The sequence below is a fragment of the Lytechinus pictus genome, chromosome 5 (genome assembly GCF_037042905.1).
Source record: "Lytechinus pictus isolate F3 Inbred chromosome 5, Lp3.0, whole genome shotgun sequence".
In the NCBI taxonomy this organism is placed as follows: Eukaryota; Metazoa; Echinodermata; class Echinoidea; order Temnopleuroida; family Toxopneustidae; genus Lytechinus; species Lytechinus pictus.
This window is the reverse complement of record NC_087249.1, coordinates 54,764,618-54,787,647: the sequence shown is the minus strand read 5'-3', so window position 1 is coordinate 54,787,647 and position 23,030 is coordinate 54,764,618. Positions and strand designations below refer to the sequence as shown.

At 37.3% G+C, this 23,030-nt stretch overlaps 1 protein-coding gene across 3 annotated transcripts in view; it reads left to right on the top strand.

Moving 5' to 3' along the window:
* Window positions 1-23,030, top strand: part of LOC129261074 (uncharacterized) — a 44,536-nt gene that overhangs the window by 6,747 nt on the left and 14,759 nt on the right. For all 3 annotated transcript variants that reach the window (XM_054899106.2, XM_064099263.1, XM_064099264.1), the window contains exons 2-3: window positions 1,262-1,332; window positions 13,929-22,703. In XM_054899106.2, the coding sequence (XP_054755081.2) occupies window positions 13,977-22,703 (8,727 nt within the window). In that variant the 5' untranslated portion in view covers window positions 1,262-1,332; window positions 13,929-13,976. The remainder of the gene's footprint in view (window positions 1-1,261; window positions 1,333-13,928; window positions 22,704-23,030) is intronic.

Sequence of the window (23,030 nt, the reverse complement as noted above, 5' to 3'; positions counted from 1 at the left end):
TATCAGAAATTGGCCTCTATACCTGTAGCCATGTACATGGAGGCGTACATGTTTACATACTGCATGCTGGTGTATTACATGTACATGTGTTGTAGGTATTCTCGGAATTCAGGGTGACATGCATACATGTACATCATGTGTACTTGTTTGTATCGATCTTAATCTCTGATTTGTGTACATACAGAAGAAAGAATAAAGAAGTCTTTTGAATGATCAAGTAAATGTATGTATGTGTTAATTAATTTATATCAATTATCATTACCATGTTCCTTGTTGCAGTGCTCTTATCAGTTTTCACTTCATAGCACTTCCACAACATACCGGGCTGAGAATATCTAAATAAATAGAGTACAATTCACAGAGCAAAATGCTGAAAATTTTCTTCAAATTCTGATAATAACTTACAAAGTTATTGAATTTTAAAGTTTACATGGAGCAATATTTTGTGAAAACAGTCATCATGAATATTCATGTTGCATCAATAAATAACTATTGCACTTTCAGTTGTCAATCCAATTGTTTTAGTTCTTGGTAGAAAAGATTTAAATAAATCTAATTGCATATATTGAAATAAAGAACAAGTGGGGATATGACATCATCAGCCCATGTAATGAATATTTAAAATTCAATAGGCCTAACTTCATTATTTGTTATCCAATTCTGGTCAAATTATCAGCAATTTGCTCTGTGATTTTACTCTATTTATTGAAATTTAAATATCTTCAGACTGGAGCATCCCTTAAACCATAAAATGGGGGGGGGGGTGAAAATTGAACCAACCTCCCCCCCCCCCCCCTCAATATCTATTCTGCCGCACATTTTTTTTTCACTGTGCTACTTGCTAACTTGATACCGCCAAGTCTTGCGCATCTTTTGAGACAAAGTTTGTGCGGCCCAGGTAGAGTTCCAAAGTGCATGTCACACCCCAAATTGCTCCAAAATATTTGGGATTTTATGTACAAATTCGATGCAAATGCAGTTTTCTTCTTTCTTATGAAAGCTGACATTGATTTTTTTTTTAATTGTTGTGATTTGAAAAGATTCTGCTATGAATTTGGCCAAAAAGCACAAACAAATGAAGAAAAACAAAACGGTAAATAAAACATGCAAGAAACTAATACAAACGAAATTGATTTTCAAACCCAATTTTTTTTTCAAACACAATTGTTAGGAATGCTACAAAGAATATTTACATGTACACCAAAAATTAGCATTCTAGGAGCTTCATTTTAAGAAAGTTTTATTTTCCAATTTTCCCCAGGTATCATACTGTACAATACATGTGGGTGTAAAGAGACTTGTGAAGGCATACATGTAGGAGATACATCACTAGTAAGTATTCCTGTGTTTATATGTTGAATGCATTTACAGTTGCTGTATCACAATGCACCACAAGATGGAATTCTTGTAGCTCTGTGATTACTACTGTGATAAACAATTCACTTTTTATCTTTGTTTTGATCAATTTAACACCCTAGATGTATTTTTCATTCAATGATTTAAACACAACATTCTCATTGGATATGAAGTGATATGTTTTGAAGAGCAATATTGAGCATACAAAACAATTTTCAATGGAACTGCACATGCTTTGATTGTTGCAGCATGCAAGTACTACATGTAAACTACAAAAAAGAACATGTACATGTATACATGTAATGTATTTTATGAATGTCACCCCAGCCAGAATATATTGGCTTGTACAGTAACTAGATTTAAAAAAACCAGACATTCATTCAATAAAGACATTTTATAGCTTATATGTACATGTAGGAGGTGTATTTTTGTCTCGCCTGCAAAGCAGAGTGAGACTATAGGCGCCACTTTTCCGACGGTGGTGGCGGCGGCGTCAACACCAATATCTTAACCGAAGGTTAAGTTTTTTAAATGACAGCATAACTTAAAAAGTATATGGACCTACATGTACATGTAGTTCATGAAACTTGGCCATAAGGTTAATCAAGTATTACTGAACATCCTGCCTGAGTTTTGAGTCACATGACCAAGGTCAAAGGTCATTTACTTTTTAGGGTCAATGAACTTTAATAGACCATGTTGGGGAATCAACATCAAAATCTTAACCTAAGGTTAAGTTTTTAAAATGTCATAACTTAGAAAATATATGGACCTAGTTCATGAAACTTGAACATAAGGTTAATCAAGTATTGCTAAACATCCTGCCTGAGTTTTGAGTCACATGACCAACGTCAAAGGTCATTTAGGGTCAATGAACTTTGGCCAAATTGGGGGTATTTGTTGAATTACCATCATAACTTAAAAAGTTTATGGACCTGATTCATGAAACTTAGACGTAAGAGTAATAAAGTATCACTGCACATCCTGTGCGAGTTTCGGGTCACATGATCAAGGTCAAAGGTCATTTAAGGTCAATAAACTTTGGCCAAGTTGGGGGTATTTGTTGAATTACCATCATAACTTCGATAGTTTATTAGTCTAGTTCATAGTAACTTGCACATAAGAGTAATCAAGTATCACTGAACATCCTGTGCAAGTTTCAGGTCACATGACCAAAGTCAAAGGTCATTTAAGGTAAATGACCTTTGGCAATGTAGGGGTATTTGTTGAAATACCGTAAGCAACGGACTGTAAACCGCACCCCCAACTTTGGACGTTCAAAAAAAAAAAAAAAAAACTTCTCACATTTACGTAGAAACAAAAACTTAGTTAAAGATTTTAAAGTATCCAAAGAGATTACCGGTATGCGGAAATCTGCTGTTCTTGATCAATTCATCTACAAATGTTAGCAAGAAAGAAAGGTCCCAACAATATTGGCCACTTACACACTCACTCACCTCACAGTCATAGTGTACACACACACAGCACTGCTGTTTTTGTACATTGCAAACTACGATACGGTACCAGTACCAGTACATCTTATCAAATAATGATCTGTGTCTTTTCTGGCATAGGAGGAAGAAACATTCACATTTCTTGCATCACAAACTCACAATCACTTTCAGAATTTGTCTAGCATTCGATGTCTAAGCATGAATTTTGGATACGGGATTACAGGAAGGTTCAAGAAACAAAGAAATTGGCATTTTTTACAGTTGTTTTTAAGGCTTCGTGCCGTCTCTCTCGTGCGTGGTGTACATGGTATCGTATGAAAAGCAAACGGGAAAGAAAAAATAAGCTGGCGCGAAACGGGACTTTCGAGGGGATCGAGGGTTAAAATGAATAGCGCCAGCTTAAGTCGCACTATAACCACAATACAACGCAAGCTAGCTCAGCTCACTCAACTCTCGCGCTCGCTCAGCTGTGACAAAATATTACCGTGTATGCTTGGCGTCTCTTTGAAAGGGAACTTCGCTGCTTTGAACCGAGAATAAAGTTGAAATTAGTGTCATGAAGGTGGGTGCGTTTGTTATGGACAATATTTGATAAGATCGTAATAATCGCTTCTCATTACCCGCGGCTCATACCCCTCTAAACGACATTGCCCTGGCCGGCTACGCCCGGCCACTCGATGTGTTGTGAACTGGTAGACGTCTTACATGTTTGGTAGGGGTTACGACGGTCTGGTCACCGTGGATAAACCGCACCCCCGACTTTTGCTTCTATCCCGCCGAGAAAAAGGTGCGGTTAATAGAACGTTACTTACGGTACCATCATAACTCTGTAAGTGTATTGGTCTAGTTCATAAAACTTGGACATAAGAGTAATCCAGTATCACTGAACATCCTGTGAGAGTTTCAGGACACATGACCAAGGTCAAAGGTCAATGGACTTTGGCCATGTTGGGGGTATTTGTTGAATAACCATCATAACTCTGAAAGTGTATGGATCTAGTTCATAAAACTTGGACATAGAGTAATCAAGTATCATTGAACTTCTCATGTGAGTTTCAGGTCACATGACCAAAGTCAAATGTCATTTAAGGTCATTGAACTTTGGCCATTTTGGAGGTAATTATTAGATTGCTGTCATAACTTTCAAAGTTTATAGATTTAGTTTATAAAATGTGGATATAGGGGTAATCAAGTATCACTGACAAGTCTTATTATTTTTTATTATTATTCATTCGGCAAATGATATACAAAAATACATTTCAGTGTAAACAATACAAAATAAGAAATATCAATCATTGGAACGCCAGGGACAGAAAAAGTTAACTTAATTACTGTGGCTTGACGCCTCCTGTCCCGATTCCAATGGTTGATTTACAATATAAATAACTAAACAATAATAAAATACTCATAATTATAAAGGGGTGTAGCATGCAGTTGATAAAATATATAAATAAATTTAGTTACTTGTAACTGAAAATGAGTGGAAATGACGGGAAAAGAGAATTAAGAAAGCTGAATGAAAGTGACAGAGAAAGGAAACGGAGAGTGGGAGAGAGAGAGGGGGGGTGGGAAAGGAAAAGAAAAAGTGACACAGGCAAAGGAATTGTGAACGCACCCAAAATGGTACAATAATACTTAAAATAAGACTTAACTTCTAAAGGATTAAACACTATCAACAAGGTTGCATGATCAAGGTCAAATGTCATTTATTGTCAATGAACGTAGTATTGTATCATTATATGAATGGTGTTTTTTGTGAATTATTTGATGGGTCAATCCACGTCAAATCATTTTCTTTAAACTCGCACCAAATGTTCCCCCAAGTGTCTGACGGAAAAAAATGAAATATTTTGCCCCAAGGTCAAAAGGTTGCTAAGATATGGCCTCCCTTAGCAACCAATGCATGGCCAAACAATAAAGTTTAAATAAAATTAGCTATTTTTGATTGACTGCTGGAGCCAAGTTTGATGATGTAGTGTTCTAATTTTCTGTAAATTGGAAGAACTTCATAGTCTTAACACACACAATATAATATGACGTGGATCTGACCAGCCGTTATTGCGCACAAGGTCGCCGAAAATGGTGTTAAGCGTCCAAGTCAATGTTTTGGGGTGCATGTTTTGAGGCTCATAACTTCCAAATTCAATTAGCTTAGAACCCAATATTATGCATATTTGAAGACTATGACTTGCTCAAGAGACCTACAAAAAATTGGCCCTACCATGCGCGTTGATTTCTTGTAGGGCGCCCTCAAAGTTGGATTTTTTCTAAAAGTTGCCAAGTTCAAGACCAAGAATCACCCCTCGTCCCATCCAGGTGCGACCCCAATTTCTGTATACTGATAGACACTTACCTGCATGTATATTTTCATGGGATACTTAAAAATTTTTGTGACCGGAATGTTTAATAGCTGGTTTACGCATTCGAAAATGATCGTAAACACCCCAAAATCGATGTAAAACGACACATACAAGTTTTCAGCACATTTCAAATTGGGATAAATCAAAAATGAAAAGGGAGCAATCACAGGTATTGTCTGTAATGGTAGTCTGTAATTAGTACTAAAAGGATATGCATCACAAATAGTATGTCTTATTTGCAATGACCTTGAAAAACACAGATGAAAATCATCAAAAACAATAAATCGGTCAATTTTCCGTAATGATAGGGCGTTAAAATGTGTTCACACCCACTTTCACTTGTGTGTCATTTCAATACTAATGGTGACTTGAAGCTGATAATTGCAAATCATGTTCCTTTCTGGTCCTATTATAGGCTCCAAATAATACATAAAGTCATATTTTTATCTTTTGACCTTGACATTGATCTAAAAATAGCTATAAATGCCCTAACATTAGCATATTCACAACACATGTGAGCTTTACAACACATTCCAAAATTGATTTTCTCACAGACTGAATGCCTGATCATATGGATATTTGCAGTATTGGCAGTCCATAATGTGTACTTGGAAGATATAGTATTAATTAATTGTTCTTACATAACAATGACCTTGAAAATACAGCTGAAATTCACACAAAAATTCAATAATCCACCGATATCCCATTATTATAGGTTGTTTACAACTGCCAGAGGCATTCCACTTGTACAATACATACATGTAATCACAGTAACCCAGGTTTTTCCATGTTGATAGTTTTAATAGCAATATCCAACACTTATTTTCTTATGTGTGGGACTGTACTATTTTCTGGAAGCATCAAGTACACAAGCTTTCAGAAAAGCTACATGTAGAAACCAAACAAGAAATAATATCTTCTGATTTTTTAGATATTTTGTTGAGACGTATTTGATATAAATGTACATGTATGCAGACTTTGCGGAATTTCGGCCAAAATAATGACACATGTTAAATTCAAGGTCAAAAGGTTGATGTACAAGTATTCAAACACTTCTACATGTTTGTAAAAAGTAATGTGTTATAATTTACATACAGTCATCTTATTAACTTCTCAAATGATGCTACTTGCATAAAATTTGGACTACGGGTACCCGTACCGCACAAGTGCCTTTAGAAAATGACGGCCTTTGCCCATTTTGACCTAAAATGCAAAAAAGGGGCATGTCATAGCGCACAAACTGTAAGGCGCACAGCGCCAAAAATGAAATCTTTGACTTTTTTTAGGTCACCCTACAGTACATACATGTACCAAATATGAGCAAATTTTGGTAGATTCCGCCTGTTAAGTAAATTGAAACAAAATATGGCCCCTTTGCCACTTTACCTATCCAGCTTTACATGTACATGTTTACTCCTGCCATTTTGCCTCCCCCATTTTTCCATTCCCATTTGTTCTTTGCCATTTTAATCCCTGTAATTTTTACACTGAATCGTACTACCAAGGCATTCCACCTTAACATCAAATTTTGACAAACTACTGATGTACACTTTGTATTATAAAAGCAAATGTTCCATGATGCAGGAGTAATTTTCTGAATACATGAAAATTATTTCCCTTAACAAAGTTTGCAGGAGTTGATTAAAGATGGCCCCCTCTCAGGGTTGCAAAATTGCTGTGAATTTTTGCGGGGGAAACTTTCCATGGGAATAAACAGGAATTTTGTGGCAATTTTCAGGAATTTTCAAAAAGTAACAATATTCTGATATTGTACTCTGGCGGATGCATGCTATTAAATTAATTGTGCTTTGTCAGTAATTTTCAAGCCAAATAAAACAGTTACCGAAGACGAGGCAGAATTTTAATGAATTCCATGTAAAAGTCGATTTACTGTATTAGTGGCTTAATGGTACATTCTCCCTTTGTGAATTTTGTTTGTCTTGGTTGTTTTCAAAGTCAGCACTGCCGCTATAGGCCTACATACAAATTTCATAGTGCAGGAAGACTGCCAGAGTTCTTCCATTATGTTGTTATTTCTTTCCCCCTTTTTGGAAGAGCCGTGGTGTAGTGGTTCTGACTCTCGCCTTGTAAACAGAGGGTCGTGTGTTCGAATCTCACCGCGGTCTAGCGTCCTTTGCCACTCTCGACCCAGGTGCTAAATGGGTACCCGGTTGGATGCGAAAGATATTGTATGTTTGATTTTGCCAGCGCCATAATGAGGCTGCGATGAATGCAAGGAATGCTCCCAAGGGAGTGGAAATTGTGCACTTATCGTGCGGGATTGAAATGAATCCAATGACCGGGGTAATAATATGCTGTAACGCGCTTTGAGCCATTCTGGGAAAAGCGCTTTATAAAAATTGGCTATTATTATCATTATTATTTTGAAATTGGGGGAGGGATGGAGGGGGCATCTCGGAAATAAGCAGTATATTTGGTTCCTGGAAATGAAATGAGTTTTTCTATCTAACAAAGACTCAAGCCAGTGCCATACATGTAGCTGCTGGGGTGTTAGTCTGCTGTGAAAACCATTCTCTTGAGGAATGTGGTCTGAATATGCAGCCTATAAAGGCCCCTGCTAATTTCTTGAGTACAGAAGGTCCCTCTTGTTCAACAGAAAGTTGCATTTGGGCATTTTCACCACAGATGGACACAGGCAAAAAAATCAAGTTGATATTCATGTCAAATGCTTTATGTTTTTTAATAAAACAAGACCTGAAGTTTCTGAGACAAATTTTTTTTCCGACTCTGGCAGCCATTTTTTATTTCAAAATGGCTGCCAAAGTATGGATACAAATTAGTGTTGAAAATAGTATATTGATACATATTTTGTTTTGACAGATTTTTAAAGAACAGGTTTGATCATGATGTTTTCGCCTGTGATTTAGCTTGCTATTATAACACTTTTTAAAATCCGACAGAAAGAAACACCAGTAATTCATTCATCTGATAAAAAAACATTGATGAAGTATGTGATATGGTATGTAATGTCAGTTACCGAAAACATGAACTTTTTTTTACTCATTTCCTGGAAAAGAGGATATATTATATGAAACTTGGTAGATTTCCTCTCTAGGTAACACCCCTCCCTTCTACACCAAAATTAAAGATTACCAAATATTAAACAATGAAGCCATAGGGTACCATTAAATATAATATGTAATGTCAGTTACCGAGATGTAATGTCAGTTACCATGATAAAACTTACCAATATTGAAATGCAAATATGTGGTCAATTTTATGGTGAAGAAATATTATATACTTGTTATTTAAAGCTAAATGATAGTAGTTGCAGTAAACACTGATTTCGTGAGAAAGTCTGTAAAACCAAGGTTAAATATTACTATATCATCGTGGATCTAGATCTGGTACAGTAGTTACATAAACTGAACTCTGTGAAATCATAAAATCTAAGCTGAAAAACGATCACACTGAAGATCGCCAACACAGATAGGCACACGTGGGACAGTATATTATTATTGCTGGAATAAAGGCCCGACGGAAGTGCCCGAATTCGCGCTTATTTTGCTTATTTCTCAGCAATTACACAATTTCTTCCAGAATCCTTTGGCACATATTTTTCATTCATACAAACAGACACTTGGGTGGTCATTATATAGGATTCTGTAAAAAGTAATTTTGAGATCGTTACCAAAACTGGCATTTACCTTTAAGTCTTTCACTTTAAAAGTCACACTAGAAGGAGCTTGCTATTGACTTTTAAAAGGTATCCTGTAGTTCACAAGGAATACTATATGAAATTATGAAGGAAGTTGCATTCCCTTCGTGCAAAAAAAATTACTATGAAATTGTTTTGTACATGCACAAGTACCTAATTGTTTGTATCAGACAATTTTTTGTTTGGTTTTCGGGGGGGGGGGGGGGTAGGGGGTACTTTTCCCAACCTATTGCCTAAAGCTGCAACATTTTTTAAGCTTAACATTGTGATGAAGGGGATTTCCAGGGTCCCTTTTTTAGTTTCTAGGATTCTTTTGAGCATTGCCTTGCTAAAAGTAAATTCCTGGTTTTTATACCTGTTAGTAGTGTGGATGTGTGATACAATTTTATTTTTGGTTAACAAGTATAGATGAAAAGTGAAATTTGACAGTTCTGATCAATGTTGCATGGATCTACTAAAACTGTGGTTTTTTTTTTCTAATTTACAAATAGTTCCGTTTCAGTTTAGAAGCTGGAGTTTATTTTTTGTTGACAGCTTAAAAAAGAAATAAGCAAAGAAAATGATTAAACAAATTATGAAGAGAATTGAGTTGAGTTGAATTTATTAACAACATTAACATATTTACATGAATGAATATATGTGTAATACATATTTACAAGAATGTGTTATATAACATGAATCATATAAATGCAATTCATAACATAACATAATCATAGTCTAAATAAAAACACAATATAATACCACATGTGATATCAGCATATAATACAAAAGAGTAAAATCATGTGTTTTGTCTTGATGCAGTTTCACCTGGCAAGAAGCAAATCACCATAAAAATTGATTGTATGCATGAACATAAATTATAAAAAATGGTATGGGTGATTTTGTACCAAATGAAATGCTGTTAAAGGGAGAACCAAAAGTTAGCACAAGTGCTAGTCGAGAATGGTTTCCCAAAAGGATCAAAGTTCAATGTATCTACTTCTAAAACAACTTTGTTTTATTTTATTTTTTTCCAAACTCATATCAATCATCAAACTTCATTAATCAAGTAATTTTTCAGATTTTTACGAAATGAAAACCGTGTTCTTTTCTCTCGTATACTCTGGGGCAAACTATTCCAAAACTTTGCTCCAATAAAAGATATAGAAAAAGTGCCATGTGTAGTGTTACATTTGGGGAGTCTTAGCATGGAATGTTCTCTGCCTCTGGTTTTGTAACTATGATTTAACCCTTTAGCACCTACAGATTCCTACGCATAATGGCAATTACTCACTGGAGGAAACAATAAAACTGGTAATAAGTAGGCATTGTTCCAAACAAATTGAAATATTTTTTTATAAATTTACTTTTGTTCATTACAAGTTATATTTATTTTGTAGCATAGGACCTGTTGAATAGAATGGTACATGGCAAAGTTCAATCAGATGTACGAATATTGACCTTTGACAATCGTTTGCAGAGCGAGAAGAAAAAAAAACAAAAGTTCGGGTTTCAGCCGCCCCAGTCCCACGCCTTCAAAAAAATGTAAAGTATCACTGACAGAATACTAAAGTTTTCGCCAAATCTTGGATCAAATATGTCAAAAATTTATTCCAACTCACATCTAGATGTCACTCTGTGTGATATCCAACGTTTTGATGAACATATAGCAAGGCCCGAGCTTCTTCGGCGAAGTAAGTGGTTTTCCGAGACATGGACGCAGCCATCTTTGCTGAGATCGAATGCGCAACAGTCTGGAACTTGCTACACACCGATGCATGTCAATCGGTTTTTCTCTATTATACTCAATAGGAGCATACACTTTTCTATGCAGATCTATGTAGCAGCCAACCTATACGGTATGCACACGCAATGTTACCACGGTAAATCATAGACAAGAGATACTATAGCGCAAAGAAAACGTACGGACGGTTAAGGGCGGTTCAGTGTGTAATAGGAAGGGCGGTCTCGGGCGGTTCAGGTGCTAAAGGGTTAACATCTCAAAGTATTGCTTTACAGAATGTGGTAAATGTTCCTTGTGTAAATCATAAACAAATGTTGATACTGCAAGTTTATGCAAGTCATAAACACCTAATACCCCCAGACTGACGAATAGTGGCGTAGAGCTTGTTCTAAGTGGAGAAAATGTAATTGCTCTCATAGCCATTTTCTGCGCCAAATATATACGATTTAGGTGGCTCCTGTAGCTACTTCCCCAAACTTCAATTCCAAAAGATATGTGTTGTTGTATAAAACATTTATACGAAAGCATTAGAACATGCCGTGGTACATAGTAACGTAATTTAAAAAGCAAACCAATTTTCCGCCTAATGCATTTATCAATACATTGGATCTGGTTTTTCCACAACAAAGATTCATCGATTTGAATTCCTACAAAAGATGCCACATGTACTTTTTCTATAACTGTTTCACATAAAGTTAATACACCTTCAATTTCAATAGATCGTCTTGGTCCTTTTATTATCATATAATTAGTTTTCTTCAAATTTATGGTTAATTTATTAAGTATACACCAACTATGCACCTCTTTTAATTTCTTACTTACATAGTTCATATCAATATCTTTTTGACATTTGGGGAAAGTATGGAAAATATTTGAATCATCTGCAAAAAGTCTAAACTGGAAAAAATCAGTTGATCTTGGTAAGTCATTAATATATAATAAAAAGAGTGTTGGCCCCAGGACTGATCCTTGGGGAACACCACATGTTATATGGACATTTCATCTTTGTAACATAAAACCTGCGATCGGTCCATTAAGTAATTCTGGAACCACTGCAATACAATACCTCTTATTCCATAATGCTTTAATTTTTCGTAGAGTATGTTATGATTGATTGTGTCAAACGCCTTTTTGAAATCTATAAATATACCTATGGTTATTTCACCTTTATCAATCGCCTTCAATAATGTGTTTACCAAATTTATTACTGATAATTTCGTACTATATCTCTTACGAAAGCCATACTGATGTCTATACAAAATATCACTGGACTCCAGAAAGGCCATGAGACGCATATTAACTAATTTTTCAAAGATTTTTGCAATAACTGGTAAAACTGAAATGGGTCTATAATCGCCTGGGTCATCCTTCGAACCCTTTTTATACAGGGGGGTCACTTTTGCTACCTTTAGGGCATCTGGGAATTTGCCCAATTCTAATGATAAATTGAAAATATAAGTCAACGGAGAAGCAATGAAAGGTGCTGCATCCTTGATCAATCTAACTGGCAAATTATCATACCCATGAGATTTTGAAGCATCTAAAGTACATAAAATATCTTTAACTTCCTCTTCCATTATGGGTTTCCAAAATAAAGAGATCTCATTTGAAGCACCCAAGTAATCTTTAAAACAATTGAAATCCGACAGATATGAACAAGCATTGCTTGCACTGACTAGAATAGAAATCAATAAAACTACATGGCTGCATGAGATTCGGGGGAGGGGTACGTGTAGCCTAGGGGAGGAGACCCTTATTCATTTTTCCTTTTTTGAGGGGAGGGAGAGGTTGGAGAAGGAAAAGGTTTAAAAAGTCAATATAAAACTGATGAATATATTATGGGTGTATACCGGTAGTCAGAAAAATCCATGTGTACAGTCAATGCAATATTAAATTACTATAGGAAAACATATAGCTGCTATGACCCCACCCCCCCCCCCTGAGTACCGTAAGTAAAACATGCATTTCTTATCTTTTGATAATTAAAAATGTATTATGAAACTTTCATGATTTTAAAAAGCCTTACATATATAAGTACCAAGAAAATTATGCCTTTGAAAATCATATAGCACTGGTTATGTTAATGTGTATTGTCAGTTACCGACAAGTAATGATAAAAATGTTCAAATCAAAGAAAGGAATTAAGAATTTAAAGAAAAAGTTTTTTCATTGAAATGTTCCTAGAACTCGGGTATACTTCCACATCAAGCTCACTTTCATGTGAAGCCCTGCACAGAAGATATAATGCAATGATTCCACACATTTGACTTCCATACATATCTCTATGGCAAATTAAGTGTAATGTCAGTTACCAGTAGGCACTAGTTACCAGCATGGTTGTGGAAAAATTATCATAGCCCCCAAAAGACAAAAACGAATTGTTTAATATTTTGACACATCTTAACCTAGTAACGGAGGTATATTTACATATTCAAATTATTACTCTATCTACTCAGGGATATGATATATTTCAATTTTAATGAACACCCTGAAATTGCATGTCCTTTTGCGTAATGTCAGTTACCGACACATTTTTGCCTGCTGATGCGTTAAAAAATGTGGTTACATAGGAAAACTTAGTATCAGAGTATACAGCAAGGTTCACTTTATTAACTCTATCAAAAGCAAACTCCCATCATTTGTTGTTTTAGAGATACACACAATGAAAGGTGTGAAAACATTGTGCCGTGTAATGTCAGTTACCGTGAAAATGCCCATTTGTGCTAGCCTTGTGTGAAGACCCACTTGTAAATCAAAGTTTCAATAAGGGTCTGTACCTGCATACTACATGTTGGGGCAATGTGCTAGTAACTGGTTGTTATGTACATGTATGGTAAATGGAAGACGGGTACTATAAACCCTTGACATTTACAGGAAAAATGAAAAATAATGTATTAATGCGATGTTTGATATTTTTCATGTTGAATTGATAAGAAGCTTCATTTTGTAAATTGTGTTCAGTCATGTTTCACTTTATGGATATATACGGATACATTTTCATCTACATGTAGGCGTAATGTATGTAGTCTGATGAATATTAATCCTGGGCAATTTAAAGAATGAAAAATAGATTATACAAATGAAAAGAATATATCAGGATATCATTTCAAAATTTTGTATTTAAAAACACAATTGATAAGTTTATGTGAAAAAATTAAAATTCCTGAAATTTTTTATGGAAATTTTTTATGGAAATTTCCGGAACCCGTTCCAACCCGTTGCAATCCTACCTCCCCCTCCTCCTTTCAAATGCCTTTGGTTACTAGTTATCAGAGCTCTTTGAATATTTGAAACTCCCTATCTGTTGAGAGATTCTGTAACTTTTTTGTCTTTTTAATTTTTTTTTCCTTTTGCAGATCTCTAATAAGCATGGTCTTGGAGAATAGCATGCGGGTGAGAACATTATGGAATCCATAAAGATTAAGAGCAATGCAAGGAAATCCACCCACAGTGGTAAACCAAACATAGCCAGTAAGGAGCAGTCAAGAATACGACAAGCACTGAAGCCAGAGTTAAGGTCTAATCATATCCCAGTGAAGGCATCTCCGACAACATGGAAGAGCTCTGGGTGGTCTCTCAGTGCAAGAGTGCACCGGAAAACCAATGACGATCTTCTCACTCCAATGGTTATCACCAAAGACAAGGAGAGAATCCCAGATGCAGCTTCGAACTGTGACATCAACAGCAGATCCGGGCATTCAAGAAATGTTGCAGGCAGTGATAAGAAAAATCCAGACCAGAGAAGCCTGTGGTCACTCTTCTCAGCTCCGAAAGTTAAAGAGAATGTGGATAGTGATGATCAATGTCAAATTGGTTCTGTCACCAATGGTTGTCACAGAGATGACAAAAAAGTGCGTGGTGCTAAAAAAGTTTTGTCACAAGATGGAAGGATCACAAAGAGAGAGTCATCTGAAGGAGACACAACCAAGAAGACCAGTCCACCTTCTTTCAATCTCTTGTCCAAAATGAAACCACTTAAACATGCCTCAAGGAATCTCTTTGCTCAACTAGCTAGAAGGCCTAGTGATTCTTCTTGCCAGGATCTTTATAGTGAAAACACTCAACATGATCCTAGTAAGGAAGCAACAAAGCAACCTAACAGTAGGATAGGTCATAGAACTGCAGACTTGCCAGGAAATGAACCTCCAGATATCAGAATCCAAAGGCCAGAGAGCAGACGGAATCATGAACAAAATACAAACATAATTCGCCTGACAGAAAGAACAAGAACTAGAGATAGAATCGAAAACGCTGTGACAGTAAAACATTCTAGTGTTGAGGAGAGTGATATCAGTAAAGCCGACAACAGAAGAGAAAGTGCACATTCTAATGATAGTGAGCTGGTCTCTCTGATACCAAATCAAGATAAGGACTGTTCATTAGTAGAGAAGGATGCATATGTATATAGTGCCACCAAAGATAAGGATGGATCAAGCGAGGAGTTGCCTATGCCCACTCTTACATTACCTCCTGAAATCGAACACAGGAATACTACAAGTAATGTGTCAAGTGAACGTGATGAAAGTGATTGTTTATTTATTGATGAGCAAGTGCAACGTAATTCACCACAAAATGAGAGGAGTAGTGGGGTAGGAGATGAAGAGGAAAGTCATGTCCTACGTGTTTGGAGTTTACAATCAGACGCAGAAACAAGTAGTGACTTTCATAATGTTGACCTAAGCAGTTCATTCAGTGATAGCTGTTCAACTGGTCTTGACGATAGTTTACTATCAACAAGTACTTCACTGAACAGTTCGGCTCTGTCTTTTATTGAGAATGGTGCAAGATCTGTAGAGGGATTTCATGATGGGGAAAAGTCTAATGATTTATCAAAAAGTGCAAGTGAGAAAACCTTAGAGGCAACCAGAGACACTTACAAAAATAAGAATTATATTTCCAGAAATGAGGGTTTTGAGGAAGGCCCTCCAAAGTTACAAGCTCAACCCAACACACATCATCTTCTGCAGGAATTGGATAGCTTGTTAGAATGCAGTACTTTTCATGGTGAATCATATTCAAATGTGCTGATGGAATCAACTGAGGATTTAAACAAAGAACATGAAACAAGTAGTGATTTAAACTTACAGATTGAGCAAAGTGAACAACCAAACTTGCAGCTTGAAGCAACTAACAATTCCAATGTGCAAGCTGAAAGAGAAGAGCCATCAAGTGTGCTGATTGAAGAAAGTAATGAATTAAATGTGCAAGCGGAAGAAAAGGAGCTGACAAATGCACAAGTTGAAGGAAAAGAACCATCAAACTTGCAGATTGAAAAAAGTGAACTAACAAATGTACCAGCTGAAGAAAGAGATCCATCTAATGTACAACTTGAAGCAAATAGCAATTCAAATACACATGGGCAAGCTTTCCAAAGAGAGCTGTCAAATGTACAAGCTGAAGAGAAAGAAGCATCAACCCTGCAGAATGAAGCAAGCAACAATTCAAATGTGCAAGCTGAAGAAAAGAAGCCATCAAACTTACACCCCAAAGCACTTGAAGAAGAAAGTAGTACCGATTCCCTCATTCAAAGTAAAGAATCTGACCACGAAAATTCAACTGAATCGGCCAGGAATATCTTTAGTCTCTTTAGTAGTGCAAAGAGGCCTATGCCACCTACAAACATTGTAAAGCTTCAATTTGATAGAAATCCCTACAGCACCTCTGTTCATTCTGATATTTCTCAAAACTCCCTAGTGCAGTCTGACAGTTGTTCAGGTGAAAAGAATCAGTCATTAAGGACCAATCATCCTGCAGATGATTCTGCCAGCACTGAATATAATAACAAAGCAACTGATGTGGAGCCTGTAAGTTTGATAAGTAATGTGTTGCTCAACTCACCAGTCAGTACTTCTTGTGTTGAGAAATCAAATGATCACAGTCACCCTTCATTGTCTAATGAACAGTTACCTAGTCCTCTCATGCTCAGTGCAGTCACAGAACCTGATACAGGAAAACAGCAAGATGATGAAGACCGTGGGGTTAGTCAACCTCCAGAATTCTGTCTAGAAGTGAATCAATCATCAGTTGGTGAAATAGAGTTATCACTACCGTCTGCAAGCCTGCCTACACCAGAGGAAGATGTCGTGGATGATATACCATTTTTAGCATTCAAATCTAGGGATGACCTTGTGACATATTCCAAGGCAGTGAAATTGAAAGTGCAGAAGAAGTCTACTCAATCAAACAAAGTTCCTGCAAAGAAATTTGTGTATCCAGTTGTGAAAAATGTTAAGATGAAAAAGAGGAAGAAACTCAGCCCAATTGAAGCAAAGATCCAGGCACTAGAAAAGGATTTATTGTGGTCCATGGAACGCAAAGGTCTTACGGAAATAGTCCACCCTGTTCTCAGCAGAAAAGGAGTTGCTCTGGAAAAAGTCAGGAAAAATGGCCTTGTAGTTGAAGTGAGAAATGAAGAACTTGATCGAACACACAAAAGAGTAAAGCATAAGAAAAGACATAGATCAAAGTCAGAGTCGGAACAGGCATCAAATTTTAGAGGAATAGGTAGTAATTCCAATTCCATCAAGCTCTCAGGATCAAGACACTCGCAATATTATTCAAACCTGCATGTACGGAATAGTAAAGGAGACAAATCCGAGACAGAGCATAAAGAAAAGCCCTCTGATAAAGTGAAGGTTGTTGGACTTAAGCATGGACATTTTCCTGGTCTCCAGAAAACAATCAGCAAAGTCCAGAGTGCGGAGAGGTCACACAGAGAGGCACAGATAAAAAGAAGTAAACCTATGCATCAGGAGTGGGCAATTTGTCAAAAGGAATTACCTGCAACATCTGAGAAGCCATCTTTGAAATTGAAACTTGTTACCAAAGCCAAAGCAAACAGCACATCACCGTCAAAGATTGAACAGAGTCCTCTAGCCTTGTCCACTAAACCTAGAGAAAGCACAGTGCCTTTGAAGAGTCCTACTTCGCACATTCCAGTCAATGTTCAGCAGCTACATTTGCCGTCATCCTTAGCTGCCACAAAAAGTGATGTTCCTGCAGCTGTTGATCCTATAGAGGAACACATTCAGCCGGTTGGAGACAAGTCGCCACCCAGAACAAGGCTTCCTGAAGAGGAAAGTCTCCCGTTCAAACCATTTGAGAAACCTAATGCTTCAAAGAAATCTGCATTTGTTAGTGATGCTCTTGAAGATCTCCTGCAAGGAGTTGACAGTAAGATAAAGCCTCTCATCTCCCCCTCTACAATATCTGTCAATAGTGCCAAAGTAGTCTTCAAAGTACCATGTAGGCAGAATCATTCTGTGAAAACACTGGACATGGCACTGAAGAGACAAAAACCATTGTATGTTGCTTCTAAAAATTACACCAACCTGACTCGCAAAGATTCACACCATGAGCGCAAAGATAAGAAGAAGAAGAAAAACAAGGAGAAGGAGAAACACAAACATAAAAGTAAGCACAGATCAAAGGATGGATTTGTGTTTGGAACTGGGCCAGATGACCTAGTAAGAAAACTTCCCAAGCTTCCCTTTGAAAACTATGGAAAATCATTTTCAAGACCATTATTTGAAAAGAAGTATCAAGATTCAAATATGGTTGGCGAGAAATCTAAAGGGTTCCTTGAAGTCAGAAATGTACTTTCTGTGTCTGGAAAGGTTGCTGTCAAACGGCAATCTGAGGAAGACATGCCTAGCACTAAAAAGATTAAACAGGAGCCAGAAGAAAGTGATGAAAGTCAAAATTCAGCAAATGAAATTCAACAGCCCATCTTGGAGATGAATCCATCATTTACATGTAGTGCACAACATGAACCTCTTCCACATGAAAGTAACACTGAATGCAAAGAACTAACAAGAGAAGAAGCTCAAGTTCAGTCTGGGACAAAAGTGGTGAAAAAATGTGGGGAATACTGTCGACTTGGATGCATATGTGAGTGTCTAAATAATTCCAGAACTGTGCGAGAATTGAGTAATCATTGCCGCAAAGTGGATTGCATGTTCAATTGCATGTGCAAAAAAAACCCATCAATGTGTGTGACTGGTACAAGAACACGACGGCCTCCATCATTATCTTGTGACATGCTGTTTTATGATGATTCCTACAAGTTTTGGAGGGTTGGTGATACTGAAAGTGCAGCAGTAGAAACAAAAAAGCTACAACTTCTTGATCATCTACCAGAGTTTGAGAAAAGAAACATGATGAGCACTTGTGCCAGGACTAGATATTTTGTCACTGATAAGCCTGAAAAGTGGGTTAAATGGAAGAGGAGGCAACTAGGAATCACCAACTCGATAAAGAAAAGATCTTCTGACTTAGATGATGCTTCCCAAATGGCTTTGAACAGTTCAAATATGGGTAACCAGAACCCACATCAGAGGATGCAGATCTCTGAAGTGAATCAGAATCAATCAAATCAGCTTAATTCCAAGAGCGCACTACTGAAGGAAGTTGCAGACAAAGCCAATAAAACCGTTGAAGCAAAGAGCAACGTGTCATACATCCCTGCTACTGAGACAACTCCTAAAGGGTCAGCAACATACTTACAATTATCTCAACAATACTTGCTGAATGGAAAGCTAATGAACCTGGTGGCGCTGCCAAATGGAAATCGAATACTATTACCAGCCACTTGTGTACCATTTAAAGTTTGGAAGGAAACATCAACATCTAGTGCTCCACAGTCGAAGCTAACAAATGCACAAGGTGGTACATCAACAACCTCTGATCAATTACCTATACCGCAGGTGAAAGCCACAATGCAATTTAAAGAAAAACATGTCCCAAATATTCTGAGCAATTCGTCCACCAAGATCACTTCTGGACAGCAGAAGCCCGTTTTGCCTGTACAGCTCCATTGGACACCATCTGGGATAGTGCTAAAATCAGGGATAGAGGAAAAAACTTCAAATGTAGCCAAAGCAGTCCGAGATGGGAATTCAAATGTTTCTCAAGCGTCAATATCAGAAATTCACCCTGGAATCTTCCGAATATCCAATCTTCCAGATCAATCTCAAGGGCATAAGGTTTCAGGCTCATTTAAGAAGGCAGAGTCTATTGTTCATATTAATGCAGCCCAGCAAGCAGTACCAGCTAAAAATTGTTCAGTAAATGCAAAAGATAAAGCAAGGACCTGTGTCCCATTGCAGAATTCTTCCACTAAACAGGATGCAGCTTTCAATGTGGATAAACAGGCTCCTCTTCACAAGAACTTAGCCCTATGTTCACCCTCTGAATCTGCAAGCAATGAGAAAAAAGAAGTCTTCTCAACCAGCAAGCCAATTGGGACAATGTCAAAAGAAAGTCAGATGTTGATAAGCAAGACATTCTTCATGTTGGATAAATCAATGTATATCATGATGATGACTGACCCAGAGTTTGAATGGACAGATAAAATTGAGCATGAAGCAAAGCAAGGAATCAACAAGATTTTTAAATCACAAGCACGAACTAATCGTGTTCTATTGTCAGGGGACCTTGAGCTGAAACTCTTGATAAAAGGAAATCAATGGGCTCGTTTCCACCTCGTTAAATGTGAGTCTGGACGTCATACTGGAGATGTAAATGAAAGCAAAAATTCATTGGTCAAGAGCACAGATGGTCCAAACAATGCTGATGGAAGTGATTCAAAGGCCATTACATCTGCCCATCCAGTCTTGAAAAATTCACACAAAACTGTTCTGGTCACAGCAAAGACAAGTGTAGGGGATGCCCGAAATGTGACAGATGTCACTTCCAGTATTGCTGAAATACTGCCTTCCAAATGTAACATAACACCCAAAATCCATGAATCGAGCCCAATTAGATTGACTGGTCCAGAGTTGAAAAAGAAATGTGAAAATGTTCCTGTCACAACAGAGACAAATGAAAAGGAAGGCAAAAAGCTGAAAGATGCCACTTCCAATGTGTGTAAACTAAGGTCACCCCAAAATAACTCAACACCTGAAACTGTTGGACCTAGCCCAGTGAGATCAATTGATCCAGATTTGGAAAAGCCACATGACAAGGTTCTGTCTACAGAGAAGATGAATATCAAGGAAGCCCAAAATGGAAAAGATGCTATTTCCAAATTTAGAGGAGTAATGCCAGAAAAGAGCAAAATTACACCTGGAGGACATGAATCTAACCCAGTAGAAGAATCAGCTACTTCCATTACACAAGGAAAAATATCTGCCATGCCTGACAGTACAGTAGAAAATTCTATGAAATTATCTTCATCACTACCAGAGTTTGATAAGTTGTCAGAGATTGTGAAAAGAACTTCTGTTGATGGGGTTGACGAGAGCTTGAGTCCTGTCAAGATAAAAAATAATGCTCCCGATTGGTTGCATAATCCCAAGTTGCCGAGACCATTGGAATATCAAAGTTACAAAGGAATAAAGGGCCCTTGGTTCACTACTGAGAAAGAAGGTGTGAAGGTTGTTCTTCAAAGAAAGAAGGTTAAAAGATCCCCATGGAGTTCATTGCCACAGAGAACTCTCAAACGACCCTTGACATCACCTTTACCAGATGTTCCTGCAAAGAAATCACCTAAGTGTGAAAAGGCAAGCTTTCCAAATGACCATGAGGATTCAGGCTCCTCAAGAGGTAAAGGGTTGAATCAAGAAGCAACATCTGATGGTGTACATTCTGTTGCAGAGAAGAATATCAAAGAAGGTGAAACATCAAACTCTGAGGATAAGAATTATTTGTGTGAAACCACAGGTCTTCTGGGAAACATCAGTCCAAGTAATCAGGTTTCATCGTGTACTAGTATGCAAGATGATCTGTGCAAAGAAGCTTCAAAGAATGTTGACAGTATTTTGGTGAATGAGAAGATAGTATGTGACGGTCCAAGTAAAAAAGGAAGCGAATTCATTTCTTCTGGATTGTCTGAGCCACCAAGGGCTACTTCACAAGACGCAAGAAGAAGTGATGGAACTGATGTAGAAGGGAGGATGAATTCTGAGGATGCAGAAGGGACACTTGATATTGAGCACTTTGCGAGGTTTAGTGAAGAGGATAATTTTGGACCTTTGGAAATTGATGAGAAAGTCTCGGCTCCCTACGAGTTACCTGCAGATGATGATGATAGTTCATCTGTTGCATCCCTTAGAATAGATGAAAGCATTCTAGAGGATACACCAAATGATGACTTGATAACAGGTGTTCCTTCACCCAAGAAACATGTGCAGGAATCTAGAGAAGATAATCCAGCAAACTTATCAGCAACTACTAGCCTAGATGATCTTCCTCATGAAAGTGACATTAAAAGTGCAAGTAGCTTTTCACATACAAAAGATATTGTCAGTACTGACTCGCTACAAAAGAATGCCCAAAGCACAAGGACAAACTCTGATGCAGTGATCCTTCCTGTTATTGAAAATGAACAAGAAAATTCAGTTGCAGTAGACTCGATTCCCAACCAGAAATTAACTGCAGCTTCACCGGAAGTTCAAGATTCGGATGTGCCAATGGACTCCAAGGTATCAGCCCCTTCTGAACCTGAGCAATTATTGTCTAAGAATGTCCCAACGGTAACTACCCCAATTAAAAGCACAGATGTTCATCCAAAGAAGTCACCAATGTTGAATATCAAATTTGTAGCTACCAGTAATGAGAACTGCACTACTCCAATGTGTTCATCCCCTGTATGCCCATCACCGCCATGCATGTCTCCAGTGTCTGATGACATTCCAGAAAACAGTCAAAATACATCACCAATCCCAGTAAAGGACAGCGATAACACAGATTCTTTTCTATCAGGGACAGAAGTAGATGTGGTCAATACAGATGATGATGATATCGATGTGGAAACTGTTCTTGGTGTCAAGCCCTCTATTCCAAACTTAAACCCATATTCCTCTCTTCGGGAAATAACGTCAAGACTATCCAGTAAATTGCAAGAGGAGCAGAAGAGATGCCCGCCACCAAAGAAAGTCAAACACACAACACCCATGAAAATCAAACCCCATTCACCTAGTAAACTATCATTGAAACTGTCGATTGGACATAGATTTGGCTCTCCAAGACATGTACAATCAAAATCATGGACTTATGGCCCTTCAAAAGCCAATCTGCAACATTCATCAAGTACCAATGAAAATCGCAAGAAGAAGAAGAAGTCCAAGAGAAAAACTCCAGTTCGTCCTTCTGAGTTGTACATGGTTTCTTACAGGGATAATACCGACAAGGTGAGTCTTTAAAAGCTTTTGGTTAATGGTCATTGTTGTGAATTGTACTGCAGTATCTCCTAGCGTTCCAATATCATGGTTTTTTTTTCAGCTCTTAGAATTATAAACTGGGATTGTTTTAGCTCAAATTTGGCATGTACAGTAGCATCCTCTCTCGATAATTCCGTTATTTCTATATAAATAGCTCTATGAGCACATACTTTACAAATTTAGATATTGTAAATCACAATGGTAAAGACACCCTGAAATCTTCAGCTCGTACCATGCTTGAAAAGGGCTTTTAAGTAAACAAGTAAAACATATGCACACACATGTATACTTTTTGGA